General features: G+C 52.3%; 1 protein-coding gene across 16 annotated transcripts in view; it reads left to right on the forward strand.

The window, feature by feature from the left end:
• USP7 (ubiquitin specific peptidase 7) overlaps nucleotides 1–14,291 on the forward strand; it is a 77,332-nt gene that overhangs the window by 62,433 nt on the left and 608 nt on the right. For all 16 annotated transcript variants that reach the window (XM_089321222.1, XM_051847390.3, XM_089321233.1 and 13 more), the window contains 20 exons: nucleotides 1,651–1,733; nucleotides 2,949–3,058; nucleotides 3,588–3,744; nucleotides 5,391–5,535; nucleotides 5,724–5,854; nucleotides 6,627–6,761; nucleotides 7,800–7,901; nucleotides 8,095–8,200; nucleotides 8,796–8,888; nucleotides 8,971–9,038; nucleotides 9,335–9,435; nucleotides 10,104–10,257; nucleotides 10,772–10,839; nucleotides 11,531–11,639; nucleotides 11,734–11,811; nucleotides 12,510–12,610; nucleotides 13,077–13,176; nucleotides 13,579–13,698; nucleotides 13,784–13,855; nucleotides 13,980–14,070. In XM_089321222.1, the coding sequence (XP_089177348.1) occupies nucleotides 1,651–1,733; nucleotides 2,949–3,058; nucleotides 3,588–3,744; nucleotides 5,391–5,535; nucleotides 5,724–5,854; nucleotides 6,627–6,761; nucleotides 7,800–7,901; nucleotides 8,095–8,200; nucleotides 8,796–8,888; nucleotides 8,971–9,038; nucleotides 9,335–9,435; nucleotides 10,104–10,257; nucleotides 10,772–10,839; nucleotides 11,531–11,639; nucleotides 11,734–11,811; nucleotides 12,510–12,610; nucleotides 13,077–13,176; nucleotides 13,579–13,698; nucleotides 13,784–13,855; nucleotides 13,980–14,070 (2,124 nt within the window). The remainder of the gene's footprint in view (nucleotides 1–1,650; nucleotides 1,734–2,948; nucleotides 3,059–3,587; nucleotides 3,745–5,390; nucleotides 5,536–5,723; nucleotides 5,855–6,626; nucleotides 6,762–7,799; nucleotides 7,902–8,094; nucleotides 8,201–8,795; nucleotides 8,889–8,970; nucleotides 9,039–9,334; nucleotides 9,436–10,103; nucleotides 10,258–10,771; nucleotides 10,840–11,530; nucleotides 11,640–11,733; nucleotides 11,812–12,509; nucleotides 12,611–13,076; nucleotides 13,177–13,578; nucleotides 13,699–13,783; nucleotides 13,856–13,979; nucleotides 14,071–14,291) is intronic.

The raw sequence follows: 14,291 nt of genomic DNA on the forward strand, positions 1-14,291 counted from the left end.
GGGTGTTCGTATAAAAATCTTCTTGTCTGTTCATACCCTCTTGCTTCTGTCTTGAAAGGAATTCATCACTCGAGATGTCCTTTGTCAGACCAGAGTTCCTGCATGGAGCCCTGTCCTCCCCCCCAGCCTTATGCCGGTTCTAGCTTCCTGCCAGTGTGCACCCTGGCTGACAGGCAGCAGCGATGGCTCAGTCGCGTGGTCCCTGCCACCCACATGGATGACCTGTTTCGAGTTCCTGGCTCTGGCTGTGGTGGGCATTTGAGGAGTGTATGGGAGGGAACACACTGCCCATGGGGACTCTCACTCGGTCACTTTCCCTCTCAGGCTTCCTCTGCCTTTCAAGTGGGTGAAAATAATATTTCCAAAGGCAGTAATTCATAATAGCTTTCTCAGTGTTTCTGTCTGCTGGTTGTCACCTGTGTCACTTCTCCTGAAGGGTTCTCCTCTTGAGACTCTGAACTTGCAGCTTTGTTCCACCATTATGTTTTATTAGGGGGTGGGGTGGGGGCAGAAAGGAGAAGGAGCATTTTTCGCCCTTGTTCTGGGGCATAAATGAGTTACTTGAGTACATGTTATGAAAAAACTATGCCTAGGTGAAAAATATTTATGCATGCCAAAAGAAACTGATTGCCTTTTCCCACAAACTTCTGGAGGTGCCCTCAGGGTTTTCTTCTTTCAAAGCGTATTTAAGCTTTGTTGCCTGGGAGCACGACGAGTTTCTGGTCGAGGCTTTTTGTGTCCCCACATCCTCGGAAAGGGGTCAGACGTCCTAGGTGTCAGGAGGTCCTCGGCCCTTTGCGCCCTGCACGCCGGCTCGAAAGCCACCTGCAGACTTCGCGTTCTGCGCGGCTTTCTGCTCGCGGGTGCTCTTCCCATGGTGTAAGCTGCCTTTGGGCCCTCGGGCTCTCGCCTCTGTCTCCAGGCCCAGCCAGGCGCTGGGCTGGTGTTCCCTTCCCTGGGCTGCACCCTGAAAACCAAGCAGGAAGCTTGCCTCAGCCTGGCGTCCCCAAGTTTCCCTTCTGCCGGGGATTCCGTGCTGTGCACCTGTACCGCGGGAGCGCAGGAGCTCCCGACACTGGGGCGAGCCGTGGGTTGGACTGGGAGAGGGCTTTCCCAGCACGCGGCCCTTTCCCCCTCCCCGCGTTGCCCTTCGGTGGAGCACTGCAGTTGAAATGAAGACCTGTGTTGGATGTTGCTGTGGTTCTGCCATTTCTGTTTATCTACAGTCCGTGGGGAGCAGTTGTTCGGGGTTGATGTTAGGGCTGTCTGTTCCCGTCGCTTTGCGGTGGGGCCACCCGCCCTCCCAAGTTGTCTTCGCTGCTCTTGTGTTCAGCTCTTTGTGCCCTTCTGGTTCAGAACCCACTGGTGGCCCACACTGTCCATTCCATTCTGTGTTAACTGTCGCTTTTTAACAAGTGCTGTAGTCAGAATAAAGGTGCAACCATGGGTCTCATACGTTGCTACTTGCATACCTTAAACACACCCGTGCCGTGAGCTGGGCTAGCATATGTGTAAGTGCAGTCTTCAGTAGAGGTGGCAGTTACTGCCTGTGCCTGCAGTTCCTGGGTCCCTCTCACACCTAGCTTGGATACATTGTAACCGAAGCTTTCCTGATGTTTTTGGTTGACGGTTTTCTCTTTCTCTTTCAAGTCTTTGAGTCATTTGTGGATTATGTGGCCGTAGAACAGCTGGATGGTGACAATAAGTACGATGCCGGGGAGCATGGCCTGCAGGTAACTGGACCCAGTGTGCTAGTCCCCATGGTAGCCTTCTCCTTCACTGACTGTTCTTCTGGTTAATTGGTAATTAAATATGTTGTGCCTTCCACGCAGATGTGTTGGCGTTGGGCAGGGAGGTTGTGGGGTTGCATACGCGGGAGCTTTTGTCACTGCTCTGTTCCGTTCCTCCCCTGCCTGCTGTTGGTCCTGACTTTCTGGTCACTTTCTCCTGGTCATAAGTGTCATTTCTTGGGTCACTTGGACTTTGGTGTGGCTGTAGCGAGTGGTTTGGGGGGGCGTGTGTGTGTGTGTTCTGAGGAGCAGGACTTGAAGCACGAGTGTTTTTGCTTGGGTCACAGCTCTGAGACCCTGGGCCCCAGGCAGCATTGTGAAAATGAGTCTCCACCGAGAGGAGCAGGTCAGATGCTCTGGGGCCAGCAGTGTCCTCGTTGATTCTGCATTCGGGCCTGTTGGTTTAAAACTTGTCATTCCTCACTGTGAACTAGGTTCCTGAATTTCACCTACCACACACGTTCCCAAGTGCCTCATCACAGCCCCCAGTTGCTCCTGGTCTCCAGCCTGTGGTTGGGTGTGCAGCTGGGAGGAAGGTTGGGGTTGGAATTTAGCCGTGGCATGCATGCTGGTGAGGGCCCCAGCTGGCACCGGTGTCGGCAGGGCCTTGTGTTAGTGAGGAGCCAAGACAGCCGACTCACACGAGTCGAGAGGCAGGCCGAGGACCTGGAGCCGGCGAGTCATGGTCCCTGCAGAGGAGGCCTTGTTTGCAGCAGAGGCCAGCTGTCCTGGGGTGCAGAGTGCCGTCTTAGCCGTGAGACTGGGAGCAGCAGGTGTGTCCCAGGGAGTGAGTGCCCACTTGTGTCCTCCCAGCCCACAGCTGTGCTCTGGCGTTTCTTCTGCTCTGTGCTCCACAGTGCTCACAATCGTAGGGACCTGCAGTCTGCGTTCACTGCTTCTCCAGTGAGGGAGCCTTCTGTGGTTCCCGTGGTTTTCATGGCTCCGTGATAAACAGCAAGTGATGACCCTAATTTGCCTGACCATCTCCCAGTGCTGGACATCAAGTTAGGGTACAATCCAAAGAGCCCTGTTGCTGCCCTCAGCCAAAGATTGTAAAGTCACCCCAGTTGGAAACCTGACTGCTGCCCAGAGTGCAGTCTTGTAAAAACAAGAAAGGAGCAGAGGTGAAGTAATTTTTTTTTTTTTTGCAATGTTTAGGAAGCAGAGAAAGGGGTGAAATTCCTCACGTTGCCACCAGTGTTACATCTACAGCTGATGAGATTCATGTATGATCCTCAGACGGACCAAAACATCAAGATCAACGATAGGTAACGTGTGCGGGGTGCAGCTCGGCACTGATTTTTAGGGTTTCCCTTTAGTGGTGTGTCTGGAGAACTGTTGCCAAGATGACTGCACAGTTCACTTCTTCTCGGTTGGTTTTTGACTCGGGTGCTTGCTCTTCCCCAGCCACCACCCACACCTTCAGCCCCTGCCCCGCAGTCACGTTGAGTTTCTTCCATGGGTGGTCTGACTCTGGGCTCCCTTCAGAACCACTGACACACCTGAAGCTGGCCATGCCTGAGAGAGTGCATTGTGTTCTTTGATTACAAGGCTGCCTGCTGTTAAAGTCATGTATGTGTCCTCAGCTTTCCAGGCATTTTTTCTCAACTCTTCCCTTATTTTATATTGGGAGACAAGTAATGTACTCTGTGAAGTCACGGCCATCTCATGTGGTTCCAAGGACCTTCTAGGTAGCTTCCTAAGTTTCCTATTACAAATCAGCCATTGAGGTAGGAGACAAGTGCAGTGTTTTAGGTGTCAATGAACACTGAATTTCTTAAAATGTTTCTTTAATAGGTTTGAGTTCCCGGAACAATTACCACTTGATGAATTTTTGCAAAAAACAGATCCTAAAGACCCTGCAAATTACATTCTCCATGCAGTCCTCGTTCACAGTGGAGATAACCATGGCGGACACTACGTGGTTTATCTGAACCCCAAAGGGGATGGCAAAGTAAGTGGGGGCTCGGGACTGTGGGAGTCCCCTGGGAACTCCACACTGACGATTAGCCTTCTCACTCTGCTTCTCACTCAGTGGACTTGTTCACTGTGGATTCTTCTGGCCTTTGAGGGCTCTTAGTGCTGTTCATTTACTTGGTGCCACTGGGAAGGTAAATGGTGAGTTAGCGCCTGTGCTTCTCGTGGTTAGTGATGAGCTCTCGGCCTCAGCTTGGCTTTGTTCATGATACGAGGCTCTAGAATTCTACTTGCTGCTCACCAGTCCTCGCCCAGAGCCTGGGCCTGGGGGATTCTCTGCAGGCTCGCTGGTCCCTCGTTAGTGTGGCCCTCACTCTCGCATTTCTGCACAACCCTTGGAAGCGGAGCACATGATTGCTGTTTGGCAGATTAGGGCCTCAGTATCTGCATCCAGGACACAATGCCAGCAAGCAGCAGAGCCAGTGTCCAGCCCACCTGTATTTCCTACCAAGGTTTTTTGATGAAGAGTACTTTGAGCTGTAGCATTGAAGAATGGTTTAAAGTGGCTCAATCTGCAGGAGGTGTTTGGCCTAGTGGTTAAGAAACTCTCGTCCCATACTGCAGTGCCTGGGCTCTGCTGCTGATGGATGCAAGCTCTCTGCAAGGTACTGGTGATGGCTCAAATGATTGGGTCCCTGCCAGTCGCGTTCCTGGCTTTGGCTTGACCCAGTCAGTCTTGGTTGTTCAGGGCATTTGGAGAGTGAACCAGTGGATGAGATCTCTACCTACCAAATAAATATAAATTTAAAAATGAAATAAAATGGCTCAATCCAAGAGATCAGTAGGTGGCTATATTTATTTATTTGAAAAGCAGAGAGGGAGAGATCTCCCATCCGCTGGTTCACTCCCTGGAAGGCTGCAATGGCTGAGGCTGTGCCAGACCAAAGCCAGGAGCTCTAAAGCTTCTGCTAGGCCTCTCATGTGGGTGCAGGGTCCCATGTACTGTGCACTAGTAGGGAGCTGGGTCAGAAGTGGAACAGCTAGGACTTGAACCTGTGCCCATATGGGATACCAGTGTCACAGGAGGTGACACTATGCCACAACGCCGTACCCACCTCCCCCATTTTGTTTTTATTACCACATAAAATTTCGACTTTACTAACTGAATTAGATAAGTTCAGTATGGTTAATTTTTTATGCTATCTTTTCTGAGCTTCTAAAATTTAACATTTATTTGTAAAACAGAGCGATCACCCATCCTCTGGTTTATTCCCCGAGTGCCTGCAGCAGTGAGAGTGGAGCCTGGAACGCGAGCCGGGTTTCCAGCAAGGGTGGCTGGGGCCCCTGTAGGCTGCGCCTCATCTGCTGTACCCCAGAGCGTCCCTTAGGATCCAGACTCTGAGGAGTGGAGCCAGAGCTCGAACCCGGGCGCTGTGCTGTCTCAGCACCCCAGGCCGTGTCCCATCTCAGTGTGACTGAGCTCTGTGAAGAGTTGGTCGTGTCTGTAGATGGGACTGACCTAGAAATTTAAGATGACAGAAGCTGCCAAGTGGGCAGTCCCCACCAAATCGCTGAATGAGAAAACGTGCTGGTGGAGCCCACGGGAGGGCTCCCTGAGGCCTGGCCTGGTCTAGGTGCACATGGGACCTTCCCTGCTGAGTGTGCTGGGTCCTTTCCGTCTAGTGGTGCAAGTTCGATGACGACGTGGTGTCGCGCTGCACCAAGGAGGAGGCGATCGAGCACAATTACGGGGGCCATGACGACGACCTGTCCGTCCGGCACTGCACCAACGCCTACATGCTGGTGTACATCAGGGAGTCAAAGCTGAGTGAGTATGGAGCCCCTGCACTTGGGCCGTGAGTGCGGGGCTGCCCTCATTCGCCGCACCCGGAGACGGGCTGCGCTGAACTTGAGTACCTGAGGAGCCCAGTGGTCGCATGAGGAGGAGGATTTTGTCAGTGATGCTCCCGCATCTGGGCTGGCACACAGGTGAAAGAGGCTGCCTTTGTCCTGCAGGTGAGGTTCTACAAGCTGTCACAGACCATGATATTCCGCAGCAGCTGGTGGAACGGTTGCAAGAAGAGAAGAGGATCGAGGCTCAGAAGCGGAAGGAGCGGCAGGAAGCCCATCTCTACATGCAAGTGCAGGTCAGCCCTCCTCCGGGGGCCCTGCAAGAGTGCCTGCAGCCCTGGGCGTGGTCAGAGAGACGGTGTTCTGGCAGGTACTTCCTGCCCAGAACAGGCTGTTGAAGGCATGGATTGAGAGACACTGCGCGGGGCTCGTGAGGGGCTGTGGCGGGGGGACAGTGGGAGGAGCATGCAGCCCCATTGCTCACTCGTGCTTGGGCTTGGGCCTGGGCTGAGCAGTGACGCTGCGATGCAGCAGTCTGGGCCACTCCAGATCCATTCCCGCGTAGTTGCTGGCCACTTCATGACCCTTCTGCTCCTCTGAACTCCTGTGGAGCAGAGGACGAGCTGTACGAGTTTGCTGTTGGGCAGGTGTGCTCAGCAGGTGAACCTGCATCTTGAGTCCTGGCTTCTCTGCTTTGTGTCCAACACTCTGCTAATGTACCTGGGAACGCCCTGGAGGATGGCCCAAGTGCTGGGCTGGGCCCCTGCCACCTGATGGGAGACCCAGACGGGGCTCAAGGCCCCTGGCTTCAGCCTGGCCCAGCCCTGACTTGTGGCCATTTGAGGAATGAAACAGCTGATGGAAGCGCTGTGTGTGTGTGTGTGTGTGTGTGTGTGTGTCCGTGTCCGTGTCTGTGTCTTGTCTCTCCTTCCCTTCCTTCCTCCCTGTCTCTGCCACTCTTTCAAATAAATAAGCAAATCTTTAAATGAGTTCACTGTTCACGTGCTCAGCATGGGCTCAGCGTTTTATGTCACATGTCACATGTACACTGTTCCTGCTTGTCTTCAGATCGTCGCAGAGGACCAGTTCTGTGGCCACCAAGGAAATGACATGTATGACGAAGAGAAAGTGAAGTACACTGTGTTCAAAGTCCTGAAGAACTCCTCTCTGGCCGAGTTTTTTCAGATCCTCTCTCATACCATGGTGCGTGCCAGGCCCCTCGCGCCCTCAGGCTCCCCAGTTCTGCCTTTGTCTTTCAGTCTCTGGGCAGGCGCTGTGTCCCAGCCCCGCCTGGCTGCGAGGTGCATGGCTGGAGCACACTTCCTGCTGAGGGTCGATGTAAGATAAACACAGGGCTCTTGAACCAGCATTTCGGAGACATGTTAGAACCTGCAAAGAGGGGCCGGCGCTGGGCCTCACTCAGTTAATCTTCTGCCTGCAGCGCCGGCATCCCATATGGGCACCAGGTTCTAGTCCCGGCTGCTCCTCTTCCAGGCCAGCTCTCTGCTGTGGCCCGGGAGGGCAGCGGAGGATGGCCCAAGTGCTGGGGCCCTGTACCCGCATGGGAGACCAGGAGAAGCACCTGGCTCCTGGCCTCAGATCAGCCCAGCTCCGGCCGTGGTGGTCATTTCGGGGGTGAACCAATGGAAAAGGAAGACCTTTCTGGTCTATAACTCTACCTGTCAAATAAATAAATAAAATCTTAAAAACAACAAAAACAAAAAGAACCTGCAAAGGAGGTTATGAGCGTTAGTCCCCTCCACACCCCGGCCATTACCATTTTGGGGAAAGTGGACCCTCGAGTCCTGGAACTCAAGTGTGGGTCACAATTGTCCAGATTAGCACGGGAGCTGTAATTATGTTTTATTTCTTTTGTAAAAAGCATCTATTTATGAAATGCAGAGTGACAGAAAGGGATAGTGAAATTTCTTCCACGCACTAGTCAACTCTGCATGCCATAATTGCCAGGTGTGGCCAGGCGCAGGAACTGCATCCAGGTCTCTCGTGTGGTTGCAGGGCCCCGAGCACTCGGGCCGTCCTCGGGCCATCCTCTGCTGCTTTCCCAGGCTCATTAGCAGGGAGCTGGATTGGAGGCAGAGCAGCCGGAACTAAAACTAGCACTCACGTGGGATGCTGTCCTTGAAGTAGTGGCTTAGTAGCGCCTCAGCTTATTCTCACCAAATTATTAAACTGATGCAGGAGTGGAATATCAGCTTGTTTCTTTATGAAACCTTTTTTCAGGGATTTCCACAAGACCAGATTCGATTGTGGCCCATGCAAGCAAGGAGTAATGGAACAAAACGACCGGCGATGTTGGACAATGAAGCTGACGGCAGTAAAACAGTAAATATTGTCAATAGCATGTCTCGCGAGGAACTCTGGCCAAGGCTTTGTTCTCTGCAGTTAGCACACCCTTTCCCCTTTTGGGGCCAGTTATACAGAATTGGACATTTTCTACAGTGCTAGAGTGTAGTTTTTCACGCTGTCACCTTAGCCAGTAAACATCCTCTAAAGTGAACGTCTCTTTTGGAACTAGATGATTGAACTCAGTGATAATGAGAACCCCTGGACGATATTCCTGGAAACAGTTGATCCTGAGTTGGCTGCGAGTGGAGCAACATTACCCAAGTTTGATAAAGACCGTAAGTGCCCTCCAGCAGTGGGGAGCTCCTGGGCTGTGTCAGCACAGCTGGCTGCCCCGGAGGAGGCGTCCTCCCTTCATGCTCAAGGCCTGGCCGTGTGTGTCCTGGCAGCGGGGGAAGGTAGCAGTCGCGAAGGGATGCCCTGTGCTGTCTTGAATTTCAGCCCCGTGTCATGGTGGTCACCGTGTGCAGGGCCGGGAGCACAGGCTGGGTCTGTCTCCTGTTGCTGTGCTAAATGGCCCCAGAGAATATGTAGGTGACTGGGCTGGCCTCACCTGTGTTTATAAAACAGGGTTGGAATTTGCGGATGCTTGCTGTAGAGACATCATAGTTGTGAGTGGTCACTCAGCATTAGCATCCTTGGGGTTACTTGTGCAGCTAGTTAGTTACTGCAGGTCTGGCACACTGTCCTGCATGTGGCAGTTCCTGTGGCTTTGCTGGCTGGGCACCTGTTCCTGCTGTCCTAGGCTCAGGCTCTTGAGCCAGCTTCTGCTGACATAACTTTGAGGGACCTCAAGCTGTCGTTTCGTCATTAACTTATTTTAATGTCTTAGGTGTTAAGATGCTAACGAAACCTGTTTGGTTAACTTTGTAGATGATGTAATGTTATTTTTGAAGATGTATGATCCCAAAACACGCAGCTTGAATTACTGTGGGCACATCTACACCCCCATATCCTGTAAAATACGTAAGTGCTCCCTGAGCCCGTCTGCCCCCTGCACTCCACCTTGCAGGTTGCGGCTGTGACCGTGACACTTTCTGTCTCCTAGGTGACTTGCTCCCGGTTATGTGTGACAGAGCAGGATTTATCCAAGATACTAGCCTTATCCTCTATGAGGTGCGTTGGTTTCTTTTACCATAGTTGGTGTACCACTGGGTGGGTGGGTGGGTGTGTGTGTGTGTGTGTGTGTGTGTGTGTGTGTGTAGGAGTTCTTACTGCTTTACCAGCCCTGGGCTTGTATCTAGATTGTGATTTTTACTTAGGGTAGGTGGTTATTACAAACTTAGGGGTTTATGAGCTGTCCCAATACTGTGTTGACTTTGTAAACGTTGGTCAATAGTATTGGGTGCAGAGAGTGCGTGGGAAGACGGCTTTTGACCGCCTGTGTGACTGTTCTGTCTCTCTCACTGCAGGAAGTTAAGCCGAACTTAACAGAGAGAATTCAGGACTATGACGTGTCTCTTGACAAAGCACTCGACGAACTCATGGACGGTGACATTATCGTATTTCAAAAGTAGGTGTTTCTTGAAGGATTTTGTCACCTTGCACTTATTTCAGTGTTTGCTGGCAATCTTAGAACCAGGAAGCAGTGTGATGCTTGTTGGAAGCATCCCAGTGTTGGTGGCAGTTGGCCTTTTCTGGAGTGTGGGCTAGGCCAGGCCAAAGCTGTGAGCCGGAACTCCATCCAGGTTTGCTTGGGCCGTCTTCCTCTGCCTTCCCAGGCACATCAGCAGGCGGCTGGGCTGGAACCGGCACTTAGATGGGATGCCAGCAGCCTTGAGATTTGCATGGAGTGAAGATGCTCTCCTCCTTGCTCCAAGTGACCACTATGTGCATGAGAGCTTTGCAGGGCGTGGACGTCTGTGCGGAACAGCACAGTAGTTCCCTTGGCTTCAGCTATGTGAAATGGGAAGTTCCTTAGGCTACACGTGTAGGGAATTCATCAGGGTGAGTCTGCACGTAAGCCAGCAGATCTGTGGCCGCCGATGACGGTGTCTCATGTGCAGACACCTGCCCTGCGCGGAGGCAGCCCGGCTGCTCCTCGCCCCAGAGACGGGAACCTGAGTTACTGCTGCAGAGCCTCTTGGTGTCACTGTTGCATAAAAAGATGATGCTGTTTGTAGCGATGACCGCCTGCCATGGACTTTGATGGACTTTGCAAATTTTCTCCCCCTCCCCCAGGGATGACCCCGAAAATGATAACAGTGAATTGCCCACCGCAAAAGAATATTTCAGAGACCTCTACCACCGCGTTGATGTCATTTTCTGTGATAAAACAATCCCTAATGATCCTGGATTTGTGGTTACATTATCAAATAGAATGAATTATTTTCAGGTATTTAATAAACGCTCTTCCTCCCCTCCCCCTCCCCCCCATCAAATTCCACACCAGACAGAGCAGTTTCTGTGCTAAGTGCTCATTGAGGAAGTTCCGAGGGAGGGTTGCAGTCCGTCTGTCAGGGGCTGCTCCTGCCGTGGTGGCGTGGGGCGGAAGCAGTCCTCCTCAGCCTGAGCTCTCCCTTAGCCAGCATCATTTGGTTTGAGAGAGAACAGTTGTAATCGCTTCATCAGTTATAACACGCCAAGTGTCTAATAATTAAGTCATGGGAAAGCAAACAGCCTTAGCACTGAAAATGAAAGCACATTTAAAAGCTCTTCATCAGACATGCTTGTCCCATGGTGATAATTCTAAGAAGTAAAGTTCATTTCTATTAAATTTGGGAGGGATTAAATTCAAGTCACCCGGAGCACATCTCTGTAGTAGCTCACTCCGGTGATTGGTGAGGTTTATGAACAAGTTCTTCCCAGTGCGAGCCTTCGTTCTGTCTTCTGGGTGGCTTCCTCCCCAGGTCGCAAAGACAGTTGCCCAGAGGCTCAACACGGATCCCATGTTGCTGCAGTTCTTCAAGTCTCAAGGGTAAGCCACCCTCACAGGCTCAGCTGCCTTCCCTGGCTCACCCAGAAATCCTGGCCACCACACCCGATGTGCCGTATCCTGCCGAGTTCAGACGGAGAACTGTCCCTACTCACATCTTTTTTTTTTTTTAAAGATTTATTTATTTGAAAGAGTTACGGATAGAGCGCGAGAGATAGGTAGGGAAAGAGAGAGAGGTCTTCCATCTGCTGGTTCACTCCCCGATTGGCTGCAACAGCCGGTACTGCACCGATCCAAAGCCAGGAGCTTCCTCCGGGTCTCCCAAGCGGGTGCAGGGGCCTAACGACTTGGGCCATCTTCTGCTGCTTTCCTAGGCCATAGCAGAGAGCTGGATAGGAAGGGGAGTAGCTGGGTCTTGAACCAGCACCCATATGGGATGCCGGCGCTTCAGGCCAGTGCGTTAACCTGCTGCGCCACAGTGCTGCGGCCCCCTCTCCCCCAACACACACATCTTGACCACATTGCTCAAAGCTGACAAAGTGCTGGCAGCCTAGTATGTAGCCCCACGTCAGTGCGTCCCTGTGTGGCCAGGCCTGTGTATGCCACGCTGGCTCTGTGGGGGCGCACTGCAGGTGTTACGGAACCCCGTGCCTGGCCCACATCTCGACTGTGCTGATTCTTAGACGTTGTTGGGGGAGCTGTGGAGTTGTTTATGTGCTGTTTTCTTCTGTAGGTATAGGGACGGCCCAGGCAATCCTCTTAGACATAACTATGAAGGTACTTTAAGAGATCTTCTACAGTTCTTCAAGCCTAGACAACCTAAGAAGCTTTACTATCAGCAGGTACGAGTACAGAGTAATGCAAGCGTGGGCTGCGAAGACCAAGGGCGGGTTTCTGCGGCAGCATGGCTGACGTGAATTTCTCTTCTTTAAACAGCTTAAGATGAAAATCACAGACTTTGAGAACAGACGAAGTTTTAAGTGTATATGGTTAAACAGCCAGTTTAGGGAAGAGGTAAGTTTTTCTTAACACTGAATTTTAACTTTCACTGCAGTTTGCTCATCATTTCTGCCTATCCCCGGAAAGATGAGGATAGAAGCAGAAGTGCCACAGGTGCTAGGAGCCTGTCCCCGCCCAGAGCCCTCCTTCCCGGATGCGCTCGGCGAGCCACAGTGTTGAGCTGTGCGAGGCCTCAGGAACCCTCTCTTGAGCGGGAGATCCTGCAGTCTACGCACTGCTGACTGGCCAGGGCAGTAGGAGACGTCTTAATATTTCAAAATTTTTTGCAGCAAGATAAACTTAGCTTTTAATTCTGTTTTTCCATGAACGTTTTTGCAGTACCCCAGCCTTGTTCTCTCTCCCTTCCTGCCTGGGCCTGATTGATCCCAGCATGCCCCACTCCAGTAGAGAGGGATGCTCAAGTGCCTCCTGCCTACGCGGGACCAGGCTGCAGCCAGAGCGGCCGGCGATGCCTTGTGTGCACTGCCGTTCTTTCCCCGCTGCACTGAGAACTCAGGGAGAGGGGTTTTTTTTCCCCAAGAAGCTGCTCTGTTGGTGGCAACCAGTTTCCTAAGTGCATCAGTGGCACATTAGCCCCGCCGTGATGTCAGCATGGGGGCCGGCAGGAGGCCGTGGAGAAGAGGCTGCAGTGTCTTCTCCCTTCACGTGTGTCTGTTTTCATTCAAGTGTGTGTTTCATCTTGCATTGCTTAGGAAATAACACTATATCCAGACAAGCACGGGTGTGTCCGGGACCTGTTAGAAGAATGTAAAAAGGCTGTGGAGCTCGGTGAGAAAGCATCAGGGAAACTTAGGCAAGTATTTCGCGAGAGCCCTGTAGCACACTCGCCACTCCTCAGTGCCATCTTACTGCTAGTCCACTAGATCTCTGCCGACGGGCTCTGTGCAGGCACAGGAGGGCGGCCTGGGTAGGTGACCAGCGGGGCACTAGCCTGTCACTTTGCCATCCAGAGAGGACGTGAGCAAAGCCTCTGGTCCTGCCCGCTTGGCCTCCTTTGTGGGGCGCTGGCCATGGCGCACACGAGAGCGCGTCCTCTGACTGCAGCTGGGGTCGGGGGGATGTCCCCTCAGCCTCACTGTGAGGACCACCTGGCCAGAGCCTGTCTGGTTCTCAGGTTTCAAACCCTGGTAAAATTGAAAACAGAAAGAGGACCAGGTACATCTTGGAAGCTTTATAGATAATTTCTAGAAAAAGGCTGATGTTATTCTTTGGTTACGTGAATATGTATATATGTTTGTTTGCTCCTTTTTCTCCTTTAGGCTGCTAGAAATTGTAAGCTACAAGATTATTGGGGTGCATCAAGAAGATGAACTACTAGAATGTTTATCTCCTGCAACGAGTCGAACGTTTCGAATAGAGGTACTTGTGCCCTTGCCTCCAGAGAGGGCCCGGGACCCTTGGGTGGGATGCGGAACAGATTTAGGAACTGGGAGTGGTTGCTGAATGTGGAGCAGCTGTCTTCTCCACAGTAGCTAGGAGAATACATTATTTGGCCTGTTAGTCTTTTCAAAGGAAAACCTCTAACTATCTTCTGGCTCTCACGTTAGAATCTCATCATTCTAGCTTAATCCAGGCATGGCATTTTGGTGAGGAGGCAGGGGCCCAAGGCTTCGGGCCACCCTTCACTGCCCTCAGGCACATTAGCAGGGAGCGGGACTGGAAGTGGGCATGGCTCGGAGTCAAATCCGTGCATCACAGGCTGAAAGGGCATTATTTTGTCCACATTACTGGCACCTACACTCCTCTGTTTAACGTATCCAGGAAATACCGCTGGACCAGGTAGACATTGATAAGGAGAACGAGATGCTGATCACAGTGGCACATTTCCACAAAGAGGTGTTTGGGACATTTGGTATCCCGTTTTTGCTGAGGATACACCAGGTAAGACCTCTGTAGTGGCAGCCTGAGCATCTCGGGTCAGCGTGAGGCTGCTGGGTGTGCATGAGCCGGGCCTCTGCCGTTGCAGGGCGAGCATTTCAGAGACGTCATGAAGCGGATCCAGAGCCTGCTGGACATCCAGGAGAAGGAGTTTGAGAAGGTAGCGCCTCCCGCCCGCAGCGCTGTGGCGGCTCGGGCTGCAGCCTGTGCACTCGGGACATGGGAGTTGGGCCACTGCACAGAAATAACGGAGGAGTTTTGATTTTTTTTTTCTTGTCTTTTAGTTTAAATTCGCAATTGTAATGATGGGCCGACACCAGTATATAAATGAAGATGAGTATGAAGTAAACTTGAAAGACTTTGAGCCTCAGCCTGGTAAGAGCCGTCTGTGTTAGCGTGGGGCTGGGAGGAGGTGGGCAGCCTTGGGATCGGTTCTGCAGTTCCCATCCCTGGTGACGTCCGCTCAGGACCTCCTGGAAGGAAGCAAGCAGCGGGCATGGCGAGCCCTCGTTCCCCCCAGGCTCCTGCCGGCCCCCTCTGGATGCAGGAGCTGAGGGGTTGCTTGGTGCCTCAGCCGTTTCTCTCCCCTCCCCCAG

The sequence above is a fragment of the Oryctolagus cuniculus genome, chromosome 19 (assembly GCF_051225735.1).
Source record: "Oryctolagus cuniculus isolate XC-2025 breed Fujian yellow rabbit chromosome 19, ASM5122573v1, whole genome shotgun sequence".
NCBI classification, from domain to species: Eukaryota; Metazoa; Chordata; class Mammalia; order Lagomorpha; family Leporidae; genus Oryctolagus; species Oryctolagus cuniculus.